The following is a 15,757-nucleotide window of genomic DNA, read 5'->3' on the forward strand; positions in this document are numbered from 1 at the left end:
TACTTGCATTTGTCTGCTCATTAGTAAGATCTTTGGGCAAACCTATGGTGACTTTAGTGCATTTAAAAGCAGGGAAATCTACAAACCGGATGATAAAATCTGTTTATCAGATTGCTGAGGAACCACTTCTTCCCTTATGTTTGTATGTCACCCCCAAGGAATAAAGGGCTATAAATGTAGTGAGGAATGGGGTGTAGCTCAGTGGCACAGCACATCCTTTGCATACAGAAATTCCCAAATTCAGTCCCTGGCATCTCCAAGCAGAACTGGGAGATATTCCTGACTGAAACCCTGAAGACAAATCCAGCCAACCAGCATCCACTATACTGAGACAGGTGGATTAATAGCCTGGCTCAATATAAGGTGATATTGTTCCTGTGTTCCTAGAACAGCACTCTCTCATTTGTTGGATTTGTCTTACTGTATGGCACACTTACCACAAAAAGTGCCTATCTCAGGGGTAAGCTCATTGAACTCAGGGGGAATTTTCTTCAAAATAAAATAAACACTCCATAGCCTAGGGAGTAAAACATGGCCTAGTTAGCAAACATTGTTCTTGACTACTTAAAAGATGCTTTGCGAAATAATTGCTAACATCCAGCATATTTGTCAAACAAAGTAGCAGAGAACAGCTGCTGAATTATGTTTCACCCCTGGGCACCTTTCGAAATAATCACTTGTGCTGGCCTATTTATGCCTTCCAAGGTGTCAATGAAAATTCCCTTCAAAGAACTGTGGCACACCTGAGAAGGAGCTTGTGGTTGCACTTGGTGAAGGCATCACATAAGCAAGGTGCTTGGAGCAATGTTCATGTGACCTATGTAAAAGGATACGGGATGGTGTGCAGTGTTGCAAACCCATCACAACCTCCAAATATTCATCAAAAGGTTGGGTTGGAGCCTGTGCAGATACAGTTGTATACCTTCTGGGTCTCTCATGGAGGTTCAAGACCTTGTGTTTTGTAAGGGTACTATTTGCATTGATGGAATCTGCTAATGCACATTTCTTCCTGCATAAGCTCTGTTCTAACCTACCAATGAACACATTGTGATATATTGGTCACAAGTGAGACCTGATGGCATGGTCTTGTTTCCGATAACCATACATTTGCATTTATGTAAATAGGGTTTGGGCTTCTTCACTCACTCACCCTTGCCCTGAGACATGCAGATTACAACCCCAGAAACAGGATCGTCTTGCATGCCCTTCAAGGAAGGCTCAGTACAGGAAGCCTCATTCATCTTTCAAACCAGCACTCCTGCTGAAAGCAGTTGGAGTCATTTACCTTTTCCCTACTCCCTTTCACACACCTGACCCAGCTGAAGAGTGTGAGGGAGGCAGTCCAGTGAGACTGTCCCCTCCTTTCCATTTCTACATGTTATATCATTTCTCTGAGTACTTTAAAATTGTAAACCGCCCTGGGTGCAATGCTGGAAAGGTAGTATATAAATGAAATAAATAATAGCTAACTGGCCAGAAGATTTTAACAGTTCAGCAAAAGAACAGAACGGGCCAAAAACCTCATCCAGTTCTCCCAGTGGCCATTCAGGTGCCTACAAGAAGCCCACAAGCAGGACCTGAGTACAACAGCACTCTCCCCACTTGTGAATCCTAGCCACTGGTATTTGGAGACATACAGTGGGACCTCAGGTTAAGAACTTAATTCGTTCCAGAGGTCCGTTCTTAACCTGAAACTGTTCTTAACCTGAGGTACCACTTTAGCTAATGGGGCCTCCCTCTACCGCCACGCCGCCGCCATGCGATTTCTGTTCTCATCCTGAAGCAAGGTTCTTAACTCGAGGTACTATTTCTGGGTTAGCGGAGTCTGTAACCTGAAGCGTCTATAACCTGAAGTGTCTGTAACCCAGGGTACTACTGTATTGCCTCTTTCAGTGCAGGTAGACCATAGCCATTGTGGCATGGCTAGCGGGGATTGTTCTCTTCAGATGGTCAGTATCAAAGTGAACGCTCAGTCCCATTAAGGAAACATAAACCCACAATCCTGTTGTCATCAACATGATGGGCCATTGGCTCCCTTCAGCTCTTTGATAGTGGAATTAATTAAGCACACAAGAGTGGGGGGCTGCAGGGATGAGCATGCTAGCTCCATTAACTTGTGTATACTGTGGATCCAAAAATGGCTGTTGGCAGGGAAGAAGCACATCCACCTTACTCTTGTGATATCCTTGCTGGGGGTCATGAGATTCTCTCCCCTAGGCAAGTTAACAGAGGGATTGCTCTCTCCAATAACTTGCACAAGGACAAGAAAGAAAGCTTGCACCCCAGAAACATCAGGGAGGAGTGTCTCATCACTCCTAGCAAGGACCCTGCTGCTTCCTTCCTGCCCCATCAGGCTCACTGTCTACCAGCTGACACTGTTGCTGCTCCACCTCAGTGCCTGCTCATTGCCTCTCCAGGTTTCTTTTGTGTAAACAAATACAGTGGTGCCTCAGGTTACATACGCTTCAGGTTACAGACTCTGCTAACCCAGAAATAGTACCTTGGGTTAAGAACGTTGCTTCAGGATGAGAACAGAAATTGTGCTCCCGTGGCAGCAGCAGGAGGCCCCTTTAGCTTCAGGTGGTGCTTCAAGTTAAGAACAGTTTCAGGTTAAGAACGGACCTCCGGAACGAATTAAGTACTTAACCCGAGGTACCACTGTACATTGGGAAATCATGGATCTTGTTTGTAACATAAGTAATTTGGCCCTCAAACAGCCATGTAACTGAGTCTTCAGTGAAATCAGCATATATCTATATTTAGTTGTGGCATGTACACAAATGAGCAGCAGGTGGCACTCAGCTCCAGCAATGCCATAATTAAGACAACACACTTCTGCAGTTCTGTTCCCTGCCATTGCTTTTTGCATAGACTGAGTACACTGCCATCAGGATTGGATGCTTTCATGCATAGCCCTGCGCTGCCTCTAAAACGTGGTCTATGCATGCAGCAGAAGGAAGTGGGAATGCAGTGGTAGACTTGAGGTGATAGAATGGCAGGTATCACTTCAGAAAATAGGGCAGAGGTCAAATTTGCTCCTCTAAGTTTTTACTTTCTTGTTCATTTTAAAAAACAACTCCCTGCAAATGGAAAACTAGCAGAATAGGGAACAAGACTGGGCTAGACTCTTTCTTCCTAATCTCCTAGTTTTGAACAGGAAGGTTTTTATTTTTCTTTATGAGGAAGAAGATTTAAAAATGTCCCTACCCAAATTTTGTCTGACATGGTACAATCCAGTCTGCCACCTCAGACAATGTGTAGACTTGCCCTGGGCACTGGGAAGAGCTGTTCACAGGGTTGACATTAGCTATGTACTCACCAAGGCCCATATGCTAATAGGAGGCAGTCCTAGGTCATTAACACAACGGGCCATTAGCAACTCAGTACTATTGGCACTGCTCATTCCCTTGCCTAATTCTGGGCCTAATCACAACAACTTCTAGAGTTAGAGGACAAGATGTGCCATGGTTACTATTCTTTTTCTCTTTCCTCTCATTTGCTCATTGGGCAAGTGCAGGTGAATAGGCAACAACAGCAAGAAGGAGGAGGAACATCTAAGCCAGTAGCCACCTCTAGCTGGTTCACAGCAATGAATTCTGGGACAGTTCCAGGTTGTCTGACAATTCCCCCCACCTCTGCCAATGGGCCCTGGCAAGCTTACCTGGCTGCAGTGGCAGCACTCTGAGCAGTGCCAAGCACCTGGCTCTTGCCACATTTTAGTTTCCCACAACGACTCAAGAGAGATGCTAGGATGGGGGTATTTGGGAAAATTTAAGAAGATCATAGGTAGGCAAACTAAGGCCCGGGGGCCGGATCTGGCCCAATCGTCTTCTAAATCCAGCCCACAGACGGTCCGGGAATCAGTGTGTTTTTACATGAGTAGAATGTGTGCTTTTATTTAAAATGCATCTCGGGGTTATTTGTGGAGCATAGGAATTCGTTCATTATTATTTTTTTCAAAATATAGTCCAGCCCCCCACAAGGTCTGTCTGAGGGACAGTGGACCGGCCCCTGCTGAAAAAGTTTGCTGACCCCTGGTCTAGATCCAGGTGCTTGATACTCCAGAAAAGCAAAGTTAAGGGTAGCCCATAGCAGGTTTCATCAGCAAGGCCTGCCAGGGCATTGGATTTTTGTATGTTTTTACATTTGCTGCTGTTTTGCTATGTTACTATGACTTTTTTATAGTATTTGTTTGAAATGTGTTCCTTCTTCCTTTGATGTAAACTGCTTTGAGCATGAATATTTTGTGGAAAAGTGGCATACCAATAAAAGGACTGAATGAATGAATGAATGAATGGTGCTGCAAAAGAGATAAAAAGGATTAGAAACTTCTGAGGGCATTGTCAAATCATAATAAAGGCAATCCAACAGGTCCTTCAAACTGAAAAACAGCTATATGTGAGCTTCATAACAAACCTTTGTTTGCAGATGATGCTGTTGAATTTTCAAGAGCTCTCTTGGTCTCTATAAAGGAATCTTGACCCTCTATGGGAAAACACAAAATAAAAGTCTACGTCACTGCTTTTTTTCTGTGGATACTCAAGGGTACGCAATACCGTCACCATTTTTTTCTAGAAGAAAAGCACTTCTTTAAAGTGTGGCACTTACTGTAACAACTTCATGGTGAGTACCAGCACCTTTTTTCCTAGAAGGAAAGCCCTGGGCTACGTAAAGTCTCCATGCCCCTCTGCAAATGCCTTTTCTTTCTTTCCCAGACTGCAAAAATGCCATGCCTCCCATTTCTCTTTATATGGCAGCCCTTATCAGCAGGTCTTCATACAACACTTTCCCTCTGACACATGTGCCCGTTGCCACTGGTAGCTCCATACATTTTGTGTGAAGAACCAGCAGACATATAACTTCACATTTTTTTTCTCCAAGGTGCCATCGGGTGCATTTTCTGCTTGCTGATACCCTTCAGAGCACAGTGACACATCTGTGGGAAGACCTCTTGTTCCAAATGTTGCTGTATTTTTAAAAACAGGAGGCAAGCCCAAGTATCCCAAGTATATGACTTGCTGGAAACGGCAGGAGGGGAGAGTGCTGCTGTTGTGCTCAGGCCCTGTTTGTAGATTTTCCGCTGAGGCATCTGGCCAGCTACTATGAGAACAAGATGGCGGACTAGATGGGCCACTGGCCTGATCCAGCAGGGCTGTCCTTGTGTTCTTCAGAATGCCAAAACTGGTTCCAGCATAGTGTTTTGCCTTATATCACACCCCATGGAATTATTTTGTGTGTGGATTAGGGGGCAAAATCTATGACCTCAAATTCTGTGTTGCGTTCCTTCAGAATTGGCCTGCTAAGACTTCCTGAGTGACCTGCCACCCAATTTATCAGCAGTGCTGTTGCCGGTAGAAATTGGGGCGGGGGGACATACCACACAAAGGCTGTCTTTACAGCTTCCCCTTTGGAGAACACTTCCTTCTTTTTAGCAGCACTTAGGAAATTTCAGCAGAGCACTCAGGCACAGGGTCATCGAATCATAGAACTGTAGAATTGTAGGTTCACTTCCTTTGTTATCTTAATGACTCATACTTAGGCCATTACCTCACCAGGAAGCTAGCCTGGTTATTCCAGGAAATGAATCCATGCTGGATCCAGGAATTAGAAGTGATTTTGCACACACCCTACCCCCAACCTAAACTCATAGCAGGGCAGCATATTTGGAGGTCAGGCAAGATAAAATGGGGGGGGGGTGTCACTTGTATCCTACCATACTTCCAGCACCCAATCTCCTTCTCCTCCTCCTTTTCACCACTTCATTTGTAAAATATCATATCAGTTTTGAGCCACCCTTGGATATTTTTTTGCCCCCCATAGATATATTTTTTGTTCTCCATGAAGGTCAGTCTTAATGCATTCAGCCTTTCAAGCATGGCCTTGTTTACCAACAGCCCTTTCAGAAAGTGCAAAGGATGCATTTTAAGCGTCTTATGTCCAGTAGCTCTTGACATATGCTTTGCTCTCTGCTCTCTCTTTCTTTAGGCAGCATAAAGAGTTCTCAGAAACAATGATTTTGGCCTTCTCCTTTATCCATCACTAAACCTTGACTCTTTCTTCTAGCAGGATTTTGTATGCCATGACCCTCAATGAGCCTCTTTGTGTGCATCCTTTCCTTTTGGTCTTCTAAACCTCTCTCACATCCCTCTGCAAATGGATTGTCCATCGTCTCAATCTACTGGCAGCCCTTTAAGGATGCTATTCTCTCGTGTACCTAGGACCTCGGCCTTTTTGCCCTTCCTTTTTCCTCCAAAATATAAAGAAGTCCTGGCTGATCATCTTACCACCTCTTTTTTACAGGTCAAGCTTATTTAAAACACATACTGTCAGAGGAGAAAAGTGTGTCACATTCTCATAAGGGAACTATGGACACTTCATAGCCAAAGCTGTGAAACTGAATTCTCTATTTCAGTTCATAACAGAGAACAATCCAGGAGAATACAAAAGGCTGCAAAGTTGAGTAACTTGACAGGCCATTTCTTTTTGGGGGGTTCTCAGAGTTTCATACCTGAGGATAAACTGGTTAGCTTTGAAATGATCTCCTTCAGAATTCTTTTTCTTCCACCTCTTCTGGAAACGTGCCCTTTCTCAAGTCCAAGGGATGCTAATGTGCTCCCTGCTTAAAATGTGTCATGAGTTGCATGCACTTAACAAGAGGCAAGGATGGCCTCCAGCAGTGTGAAATTCAGAGTCCCATCTTCCATTTAACCACCACAAAGTGCCAAGTGGGAGGTGATATTCTCAGTAGGAAAGCAGTTCATTTTTAAAAAATAGAAAATAAAAACCCTGCTGGTTTATGACCAGAGTTAAGACTACCTCATGTAGGCCCAAACTCCACAAAGCCAGGAAATGAGAAGCTAAGGCTGCCACCTTAACAGATGTGCCTGGGATCAGCAGTGATGTGCAGTGTCACAACTTATGCTTTTCCGTGATCTTTCAGGCCAAAATCCAGATGAGCAGGATGGTGTCATGACCCCTGACTCTAGCAACAACCTGGACAGTCAGAGGCTGCAGGGGCATCAGCTAGGGAGGCTATTGTGCCTGAAACTCATGAACCCCTTTTCCCCTCACAGAGCTACAATTCCCAGAATGATTTAGCAATCAGTTCCTCTTCCCAGGGAACTCTGGGAATTGTAGCTCTTTCAGGGGAAGAAGGGGCCTCCTAACAACTTTCAGCACCCTTAATTCTTTGGGGTACAGTTCCCAGGATTCTTGGGGAGGAGACATGGCTGATTAAAGTGGTATTGTGTTGTAAAGTTCAGTGGAGCCTCAATGTACAATTACCCATTTAGGTAGCAAATACTTCACAAACAATGCAAAAAGAGTGGACTGTGGATGCCACATTAAAAATCTTCTTTCAAGGCATTCCACTTGAAACAGCTCTTAAAGCTAGTCCAGAATTCAACTGAGATACCTTGGATGCAATTGGAGAACATTCCCATGGAAGCTTCAATTTGTGCGCTCGCGTTTCTGCATCCCTCCGGAGCAGCAATTAAAAAACTGGAAAACCCATTCTTGCAGGTTCCCTTTCAAGTCTGAAAACTATGGGAAGTGCAGCTGGCACCTGCGGTGTCCCCTCATATACCTATTTTAGACCACCTAAGGTTCCGCTATACAGACAAGTATAGGCATTATAAACAATGGGCAAGAGCAGGAGTATTCAGGATATAGGACACTCTCCCAAGAGGATGCTCAATTACCATGGAAAATTTAAAGAAACAGCTTAGGAATATTTCAACTGTTGTTGTTTAGTTGTTTAGTTGTGTCTGACTCTTCATGACCCCATGGACCAGAGCACGCCAGGCACTCCTGTCTTCCACTGCCTCCCGCAGTTTGGTCAGACTCATGTTTGTAGCTTCGAGAACACTGTCCCACCATCTCGTCCTCTGTCGTCCCCTTCTCCTTGTGCCCTCCGTCTTTCCCAACATCAGGGTCTTTTCCAGGGAGTCTTCTCTTCTCATGAGGTGGCCAAAGTATTGGAGCCTCAGCTTCAGGATCTGTCCTTCCAGTGAGCACACAGGGCTGATTTCCTTAAGAATGGATACGTTTGATCTTCTTGCAGTCCATGGGACTCTCAAGAGTCTCCTCCAGCACCATAATTCAAAAGCATCAATTCTTCATATTTCAACTAATTGGTTCCAAATGCAACAAATTTGTATACAATACATTCACTCATTTGTTAAATCCAAGGGCTTTGATCCCCGATAAAGTCTGAAGCATTAGGAATTAGATCTAATACAGAGTTTCAAGATGAAGCTTCTCTACTTTATAAAACATTATTGGACCCACAAATGGACACTGGGCAGAGTCTTAGAGAAGTGCTGAAACCAACTTAGGCCAACAAATTGATGAACACAAATGGAGCTCTTTATGGTCTAAACACCCACTGCTTACCATTTTGGCTAAATTGCAGGAAACCTCTTTAAAGATCATATGAGGGCACTAGATGTCCCTATGCCTTTCAAGAGTTAACTATTCTCTTGCTCTTACGCTGGAGAGGATGTATTTTTAAAGGCATATTCCTCCCCATGTGATGGGAGTGTCTGCTTCTTAAAGATTTCTGGACCCAAATTTTTCCATTGCTATCCATCATTACAGGGCAACATCTTGTACCCAATCCCAGGTTAGCCCTACTGTCAATGCAAAATGATATCAATCAAGTGTTCAGCATAAAGAGTTGGTCTTCTTTCTTATGACAGCAGCAAGACAAATAGTTGCTTCCAGTTGGAGGAGGAAAACCCTCCCACCACAGAAACCTGGACCCAATAATATGTGCAGAACATGTAGCACTTATGGAATGCTTAGGTCACCATTGGAGGGCGATAAGAGGATTAACAAAGATGGGTTTGACTCCAAATGGCCTTGATATATATCATTTATTGTACAGTAATCCCCCTTCCATCTCAGTTACAGCAGCCACTACAGATAAATTATCTTAACATTTTAGATCCACCCTCTGGATGACTGCATACAAGACTTAACAACTGCACATGTATTTATCTTGGAATACAACACTTGGTGTTTGGAAATTGTTTTTAAAATTTTCAGTGAAGTTTGGAAATGAATAAATAAATCACAATTGTCCCTTTAGGTGGCACTTTTTTGCTGCTAGTTTGATCTGTTGATTTTTATTTTTTTTAATGCCACTCCTACAAGAAAAAGAGAGCAAGAAACATTCATACACCTGAGATGGTGCAGCTGCATTGCTGAACCAGAGCCAAAATATTGCAATGCCAAACTGATTTCTTTTTCTGGAATAGTCATATTAAAGTGGATAGAACCAGCATCACCTGAAAAGTTCTGAGTCATAGCTGGGGAACCAACTCAATCACCACAGAATAAATTTGATTTAAGTCCTACTGCTAACAGCATAGCATATATTTCCAGACTTAGATTCTTAGCAATCATGCTGTGAACTAATCATTTCCTAATTAATGCATTGCTTCCAAACTGTCACTTTTGATAGCTGAAATTGCTTTTGATCGTAGGGCTATTTTCATCCAATGATTTCTTAGAACTGACCTAGAGAACACTAGGTAAAGAGAAAATAATGTAAAGACATCGTTTTCATTGTGCATTCAGGATGGCTTGTGCCCACATGATCTCAGGGCAGTTAGACACAATCCCACTTTTTATACCATAAATATTCTAAGGGTTGTTGTTTTTGTCCTCCTTTTAGAATCACAGAAATGTAGAGCTGGAAGGTACCCAAGGGTCATCTAATCCAACCCCCTGCAATAACAGCTAAATCACAGGTTTTGCGGCACAACAGCATGCCTCCAGATGGCAATAATGTGGCTAGGTGCACACTAGACCTTTAAAGCACATTCAAAGCATATTCTTTCCTTCAAATAATTCTGGGCAGTGTAGTTTACCCCTCACAGAGCTATAGATCCCAGCAACAACTGTTAACAAACCATAGTGCCCAGAATTCTTTGAAGGAAAGAATGTGCCTTGAAGGCATAGTGTGTGTAATAACAATGGGAAAGCTTTGCTGAACAGCTGATAAAGTGTGTGGACAATCCAGAATAAATCTGTCATTAATATGCTATTCTTGCATCAAATACTGCTACTAACGCAAGAGCCAGTGTGATGCAGTGGTTAGAATGTTGGACTAGGACTTGTGTGACCAGGGTTCAATCCCCACTCAGCCATGATGCTCACTGGGTGACCTCAGGTCAGCCACCGCCTCTCAGTCCCTAACCCATCTCACAGGATTATGGGGATTGAACGAGGACAGGGACCACCTTGAGCTCCTTGGTGGAAAACCTGGCATAGAAAGACAATCAATCAATCAATCAATCAATGCTACAGAATGCATGGGGGGGGGATGGCCGGGAGGAAATCCACCTTCTCTTTCTGCACTCGAGATGCTCACATCCTCCTTTCCTAAAGGTCCGCTTTCTTCCTCTTCCTCCGGAGTGCTTGGCTGAGCAGAACTTCTACCCCAGCTGAGAAGGGCAGCCGAGGAAGCGCCGCTGCCTGGCGGGGAAGTGGGGGGGGGGCGTCCCGGCGCCAGTCCCCTCGGCGCGCCCCGCTGCCCGCCTCTTCTCCGCCACGTCGAGGCGCTGCTGCTACAGGCGGACCGGGCGGCTGAGCAGGCGGGCGGCGGGCTGGGCCCTCGGAGGGAGCCCAGATGCCGCGGCGGCGGCGGCTGCCTGCAGGCGCCAAGCGCACGGCCACGCGGGGCTCTCTCGGCAGCCGGCAGCCCGGCGCCGCGCCGCAGCCACTGGGAAGGCGCTGCTGCTGCCGGCGGTCGGAGGTCACGGAGCACCGCGTCCCGCCTCCGCCTCTTCGCCGCTGCTCTGGCCGGGCAGGCGGCGGCGGCGGCGAAAGCGGAAGTCTGCCTCTCCCGCCGCCTTCACCGTGGTCGCCGGGCTGCAGCCGTCGGAACGCATGGAGAGATCGGTCGCCTGAATGGGCTCCGGTAAGAGGCAGGGGACGGGGCGACGGATCCTGCGGGAGGGAGGGCGGGCAGGAGGTTCTCTCCCGGGGCTTCTCCCCGCCAGCCCACGCGGCTGTGCACTTGCACCCTACATTTCCAAAGGCTTCCTTCCTCCATCCATCCTTAAGACGAAACCCACGCGCATCGTTCTTCCCGGGCGCGCGTCCCTTGTAATGCCCACGCACCAGGTCAGCCCTCCTCAAGCCGGTGCTCTCCAGATGTTGTCAGACTCCAACTCCCATCAGCACCAGCCAGCATGGCCAGCACTCAGGGATGATGGGAGATGTGGTCCAAAACATTGGGTGGGGGCGCAAGGTTGGAGAGGGCTGTGCTAAATTTAAACGGGTGGATGTCTGTTTCATGGGAATTCACCTTTTGATTGGGGAGGAGAACCCAGATGATTTTATCGGAAATAATATAACCCTTTCCAGGTTTTTGCACTCAGCCAGGCAACGTGGAAACGCAGGCAGGGTAGAAACAGCGCTCTGGAATGCAGTACTGTATGTCTAAATTTTTAGAGTATTGATTAAACCTCTTTTTTTAACCACTCCCCGATTATGCAGCTCAAGTGGGTGAAAGGGAAAGCCTGCATCTCTGCATGGGGTGGGGGAAATGTGTTGCATGTACACCTGTTAGTCACATCTATGAATTCGTCTGTGTTTCCCTCCCTTCTTAATTGGTTTTGTATAGTTGGAGGGAGAGGAAGGGGGGGGGAGGAGAGCACCTGTGCTGATGAGCATGTGGTGTCTAAGAGCCCTGCAGTGAAACACATCATTTTGGCACAATTGTGTCAGCGGCAGTGGGGTTTTCTATTGAAACTTTTAAAGCATCTGTAACACATTGCATGCGTAAGTACAGCTACAAAAGCATCTCTCTCTCTCTCTCATTTCCTGCTCCATTCCTGGCACAAGGGATGGGGCCACTTGCAGTGAGAAAGCAGATGGGCTTCTGTTTCCTACTTTGACATTATTTGATGGGAGGAGGAAAGAAAGACAATAAAATAATATTTACATGCTAATCGTTGCTGGGTGTTTTATAACTGCACAAATGGTAGCAGAAGGAGAGTGGGGGTTTGTTTTGGTTTTGGCAAACTTAGACAATTGCATTTCAAAACCTGGTATACATCTAATTGATTTGTTCTCTGCAGCCCCGGAGGGTAGGACTGGGTCTAATGGGCTTAAGTTACAATATGGTGGACTTCCATTGAACATAAGGGGGGAGGATTGATGGGTAGAGCAGTTTGACCATAGAACTGGTTACCTAGAGGCGTGCTGGGCTTTCCCACACTGGAGGCACACTGGAATATGGGAAGCTGACTTATATTGTGTCAGACTGTTGGCCCATCCAGCTCAGTATTGTCTACACTGACTGGCAGCAGCTCTCCAGGGTTTCAGGCAAGAGTCTCCCAGGTCTGCCTGGAGACACCAGGGACTGAACTTGGGGCTTTTTGCATGCAAGGCAGATGCTGTAATAAAATATTAAAAGCACTATATGCAAGGCCCCATACTTAACTCATCTTAAACGAAAGCAGGACAAGTCAATCCTCTGCATCAGCCTTCTTCAACTTAATGCCCTCAAGAAGGTGTGAGCTACAATTGCCATCAGCTGTAGCTAGCATGTCCAATGGTCATGGCTGGTAGGAGTTGTAGTCCAAAACATCTGGAAGATGCCAGGTTGGGACAGATACACTGCATGCAATGATGCAGTTAAGGATAATTTTAGACTCTGGACTTCAGATTGCACTATGTATCAATTTAAAATGTCAAAAACCAAGCCTGTTGCATTTTGGGGGTTTTCCTGCTCATTCTGTTAAGCAGGACCCTGAGCTTCTGCCCCAAAGTATTGTCTTGATGATATCATTCTGTATATATATTTATTTATCTATTTATCCCTCTGTTGGGGAGCCCCTTTGTTCCCAGCACAAGGGCACTACTCCTCTTCTATTTTGATTTCAACCAGGAAGAGACTGAATGTAGTGAGGGCATAAGTCAGGTGCATTTCCTGTGCAGGATGAGAACCTGTAATTGGCAGAGGGTTGGTGTTCTCTGAGTGTGAGACAGGGTGCAAGTGTATGTCTGGGTGGGTCTTGTGTTCTTTTAGTAAAGCTGTTCATAATGTGTGAGATACCTTCTAGGGTCACTGATTGACTGGAGTACATTTTTGTCAATAGGCTCCTGTTGTTTACATCATATGCTTGGGATGGAGGAAGGTGATGGTGTGACTGTTGCAAGTACTTTTGGGTGAAACTGATTATCTTGACACATTTCAGTTGGAGTTCAGAGCTGGTTACAGGACTGAACCAACTCTGGTCGCCCTGATGGATGGCCTTTGTTGAGAGAAAGGCAAAGTGAGTGTGACCCTATTACTCTTCCTCAGTTGCTTTTGGTGTCTTTAACCATGATACTGTTATGTGCTGAAGTTCTCACCCTGGGCCAGCAGGGGGATACTGTAGATAGTTTTCACTCAGGTCCACATATGCAAATAAGGGATTGAAAGTGACGTTCGGTGATTGGATAGTTACAGAAAGTTGTTACTGTTGCTTTGTAGTTGAGCTCTATATAAGCAGGTTGGCTGAACCCTTCAGCTCAGTGCTGTTCTGGGCCTGTGAATAAACAAGAGCTGTTTGAAGAATCTCTGTGTCGTCTGATATGTTCACCCGCAACTTAACAGATACCTTCCTGAATTGGCCATGTGAGATGAGTACTGAGGCACTGTTTCACCAGGGTCAGTTTCAGAGTTATCACTGGGTGATCACTTCTTGGCCTCCTGGCAGCTGCATTGTGGGGTGGCACAGGGTGTCATCCTGTCCCCATTAGTATTTCACATCTACATGAAACTGTTGGGAGTGATCATTTTGAAGTTTGGTGTGAGATGTCACCAGTATATGGATAATCTATTTCTCTATAACATCCAAATCAGGAGAGGCCATATAATACGTTAACATTTCATACACCATATAGGAAAATAAAAGCAACACACCAGTCCCCTAACCAGTAACAAAAAGACATTAGCCATTTTCAGACAATAAACTCACACCCACTAAACAGCAAATAAACACAAACCAGTAGATAAACAAACCCCCAAAACCATTCACATCAACCCAACATCATTCCCCCCCCTTAACCTTCCCTTTCCACCCAGAAGTCCACTGTCAGGCCAGCTGCTGCAAATCAGTGCTGGGTGGGTCCAGGGTCCTCCAGGATTTGTCTGAAACCTCCCCTCTCCTTTCAGTGGGGAGCAGTGGCAAAGCAGAGCAGCAAAGAGAATCACAGTGCCATCATAACCATGTCTGCTCAGAAGAAAGACTTAATTGAATCCTGTGGGCATGGATCTTCCTTGGTAACTGGCAGAGTTGCACCCTTAGCGTGCTCACTTACACAGCCCACAATTGTCTCTGCCCCTATGAGGCCTTAAGACAGCAAATCCTTTGCCCACTTAGATGGGAGTAAGCCCCACTGAAGTCTCATGTCTTATGCTTGAGTAGACATGAATAGGATTGCCCTGTAAGAGACCAGAAAGCTGTGCACATTGCTCCCTAAAACAGGAGGCTTTCCAAAATGTAAGTGAATGACTGGATTTTATTTCCACTCACTGGAGCGAATGTTTAATGGATTCCTAAAATCTGGCTAGTAAACTGAGTGGGTGTGCTTTGACAACGTCATGTACCACTAAATGACATCTGCTGTGCAAACCAAAACAAACTGTTATTAAGACTCTTCTCCCCCACACACATACACACCAAGTTCTTTACCTCCACCGTTCTCTTTTCTTGGGAAGCATTATCCATCTGGGAAGAGGCAGCCATTATTCCAATCTGCAAAAGTAATCTGCCAGTGTTTACGAATTTGTTTGCTCCAGAGAGTGCATGTGTGCATGTGTCCGTGTGGGAGATCAGTAGCTGCTTTAATAGTCAGCAGTTGCTGTACTCTGAGAACATTCCCTTGAAAATTCCCACAAAGAAATCGATCAGGAAAGGGGAGAGCAAAAGCCTTGCTGCATTCACAGAGCTGTTTATAAGATTGCCCAAACTTTTAGCCAGCTTCGGTAATGTAAGCCTCATTAAATAAAAGAGAAGAGTTGTCCACCCATCCCCTCTCTTTGAGCAGGGTTGTCCCAATTCACTGGCCATAGCCCCTCCTGGCAGTTGCCTGCTCTGCCTTAATAAGAAACTACAACTCTGTGTTTATCATTTATGTGTCAGTTAGGATCCCTGACTGCTTGCATGCCAGTAAGTCCCTTCCTCACTAACATTGTAGTCACCTGACGGACATGGCTAGCAGCAACATCAGTGCTGGGTGTGTGACCAACAGGCAAGATCCTGTCCTACTCCCCTTATATGTTCAGTGGACATATACGTGTGTGTTTTGTATAGCCTGGGACTTGAAGACCTTTTAATGTATGTGTGTGGTGTCTGTATCTTGGTAGTTTGAAATTTGCTGTGCAGGCACACTTGCTCTTAGGACAGTGTAGCAAATGAAGTGTTGTCATCTTTCTCCCCTGCCAGGAGTTGTTCATTATGTCTGATTGGACAAACCTGCCAGTCACAGCAGATTACAGTGGATCAAGTCAGGTGAACAACACTTGTGCCTTGGGCACCCTAGACCAGAGCAGGGGCACCTGTGATCCTCCATGTGGGCTACAGCTACCAGCCATCATCCCTAACCATGGACCTTTGCTGGAGTCCAGACACATCTGGAGGACCAAAGATGGCCACATCACTACCATAGAGCTTACTGGGTTTACAACTATTGAGGTTCATTGACAGCAATTTCTTTCATTTGTAGCTGTTAGAGACTCGGGCTGGGACTGGAG

At 45.5% G+C, this 15,757-nt stretch overlaps 2 protein-coding genes across 3 annotated transcripts in view; one reads left to right on the forward strand and one right to left on the reverse strand.

Moving 5' to 3' along the window:
* Positions 1-9,742: 9,742 nt before the first annotated feature.
* LOC128420305 (atherin-like) lies at positions 9,743-14,750 on the reverse strand. The gene is made up of 3 exons (XM_053401913.1): positions 14,697-14,750; positions 13,180-13,271; positions 9,743-10,859 (listed from the first exon to the last, which is right to left on the reverse strand). Exons 1-3 carry the CDS (start codon positions 14,748-14,750, stop codon positions 10,295-10,297), a joined length of 711 nt encoding a protein of 236 aa, XP_053257888.1. The 3' UTR covers positions 9,743-10,294.
* The window catches only part of BEAN1 (brain expressed associated with NEDD4 1), a 43,667-nt gene continuing 38,540 nt past the window's right edge, over positions 10,631-15,757 (forward strand). The window contains exon 1 of one of the 2 annotated variants that reach the window (XM_053399667.1): positions 10,631-10,927. The gene's annotated coding sequence lies outside the window, so the exon portion shown is untranslated. Of the gene's footprint in view, positions 10,928-13,208; positions 13,293-15,757 lie in introns of those variants that run through there. The other variant, XM_053399668.1, reaches the window with a different exon arrangement.

Source organism: Podarcis raffonei, chromosome 8 (genome assembly GCF_027172205.1).
Source record: "Podarcis raffonei isolate rPodRaf1 chromosome 8, rPodRaf1.pri, whole genome shotgun sequence".
NCBI lineage: Eukaryota > Metazoa > Chordata > Lepidosauria > Squamata > Lacertidae > Podarcis > Podarcis raffonei.

Excerpts from the sequence above, each read along its gene's own strand:
- LOC128420305 (XM_053401913.1), bottom strand. The coding sequence starts at position 14,750 with ATGGCTGCCTCTTCCCAGATGGATAATGCTTCCCAAGAAAAGAGAACG. Across the intron at positions 13,272-14,696 it reads AAGAAAAGAGAACGGTGGAG|GCCATCCATCAGGGCGACCA; the intron begins GTAAAGAACTTG and ends CTCTCAACAAAG. Across the intron at positions 10,860-13,179 it reads ATAATCAGTTTCACCCAAAA|GCGGCGGGAGAGGCAGACTT; the intron begins GTACTTGCAACA and ends ACCACGGTGAAG.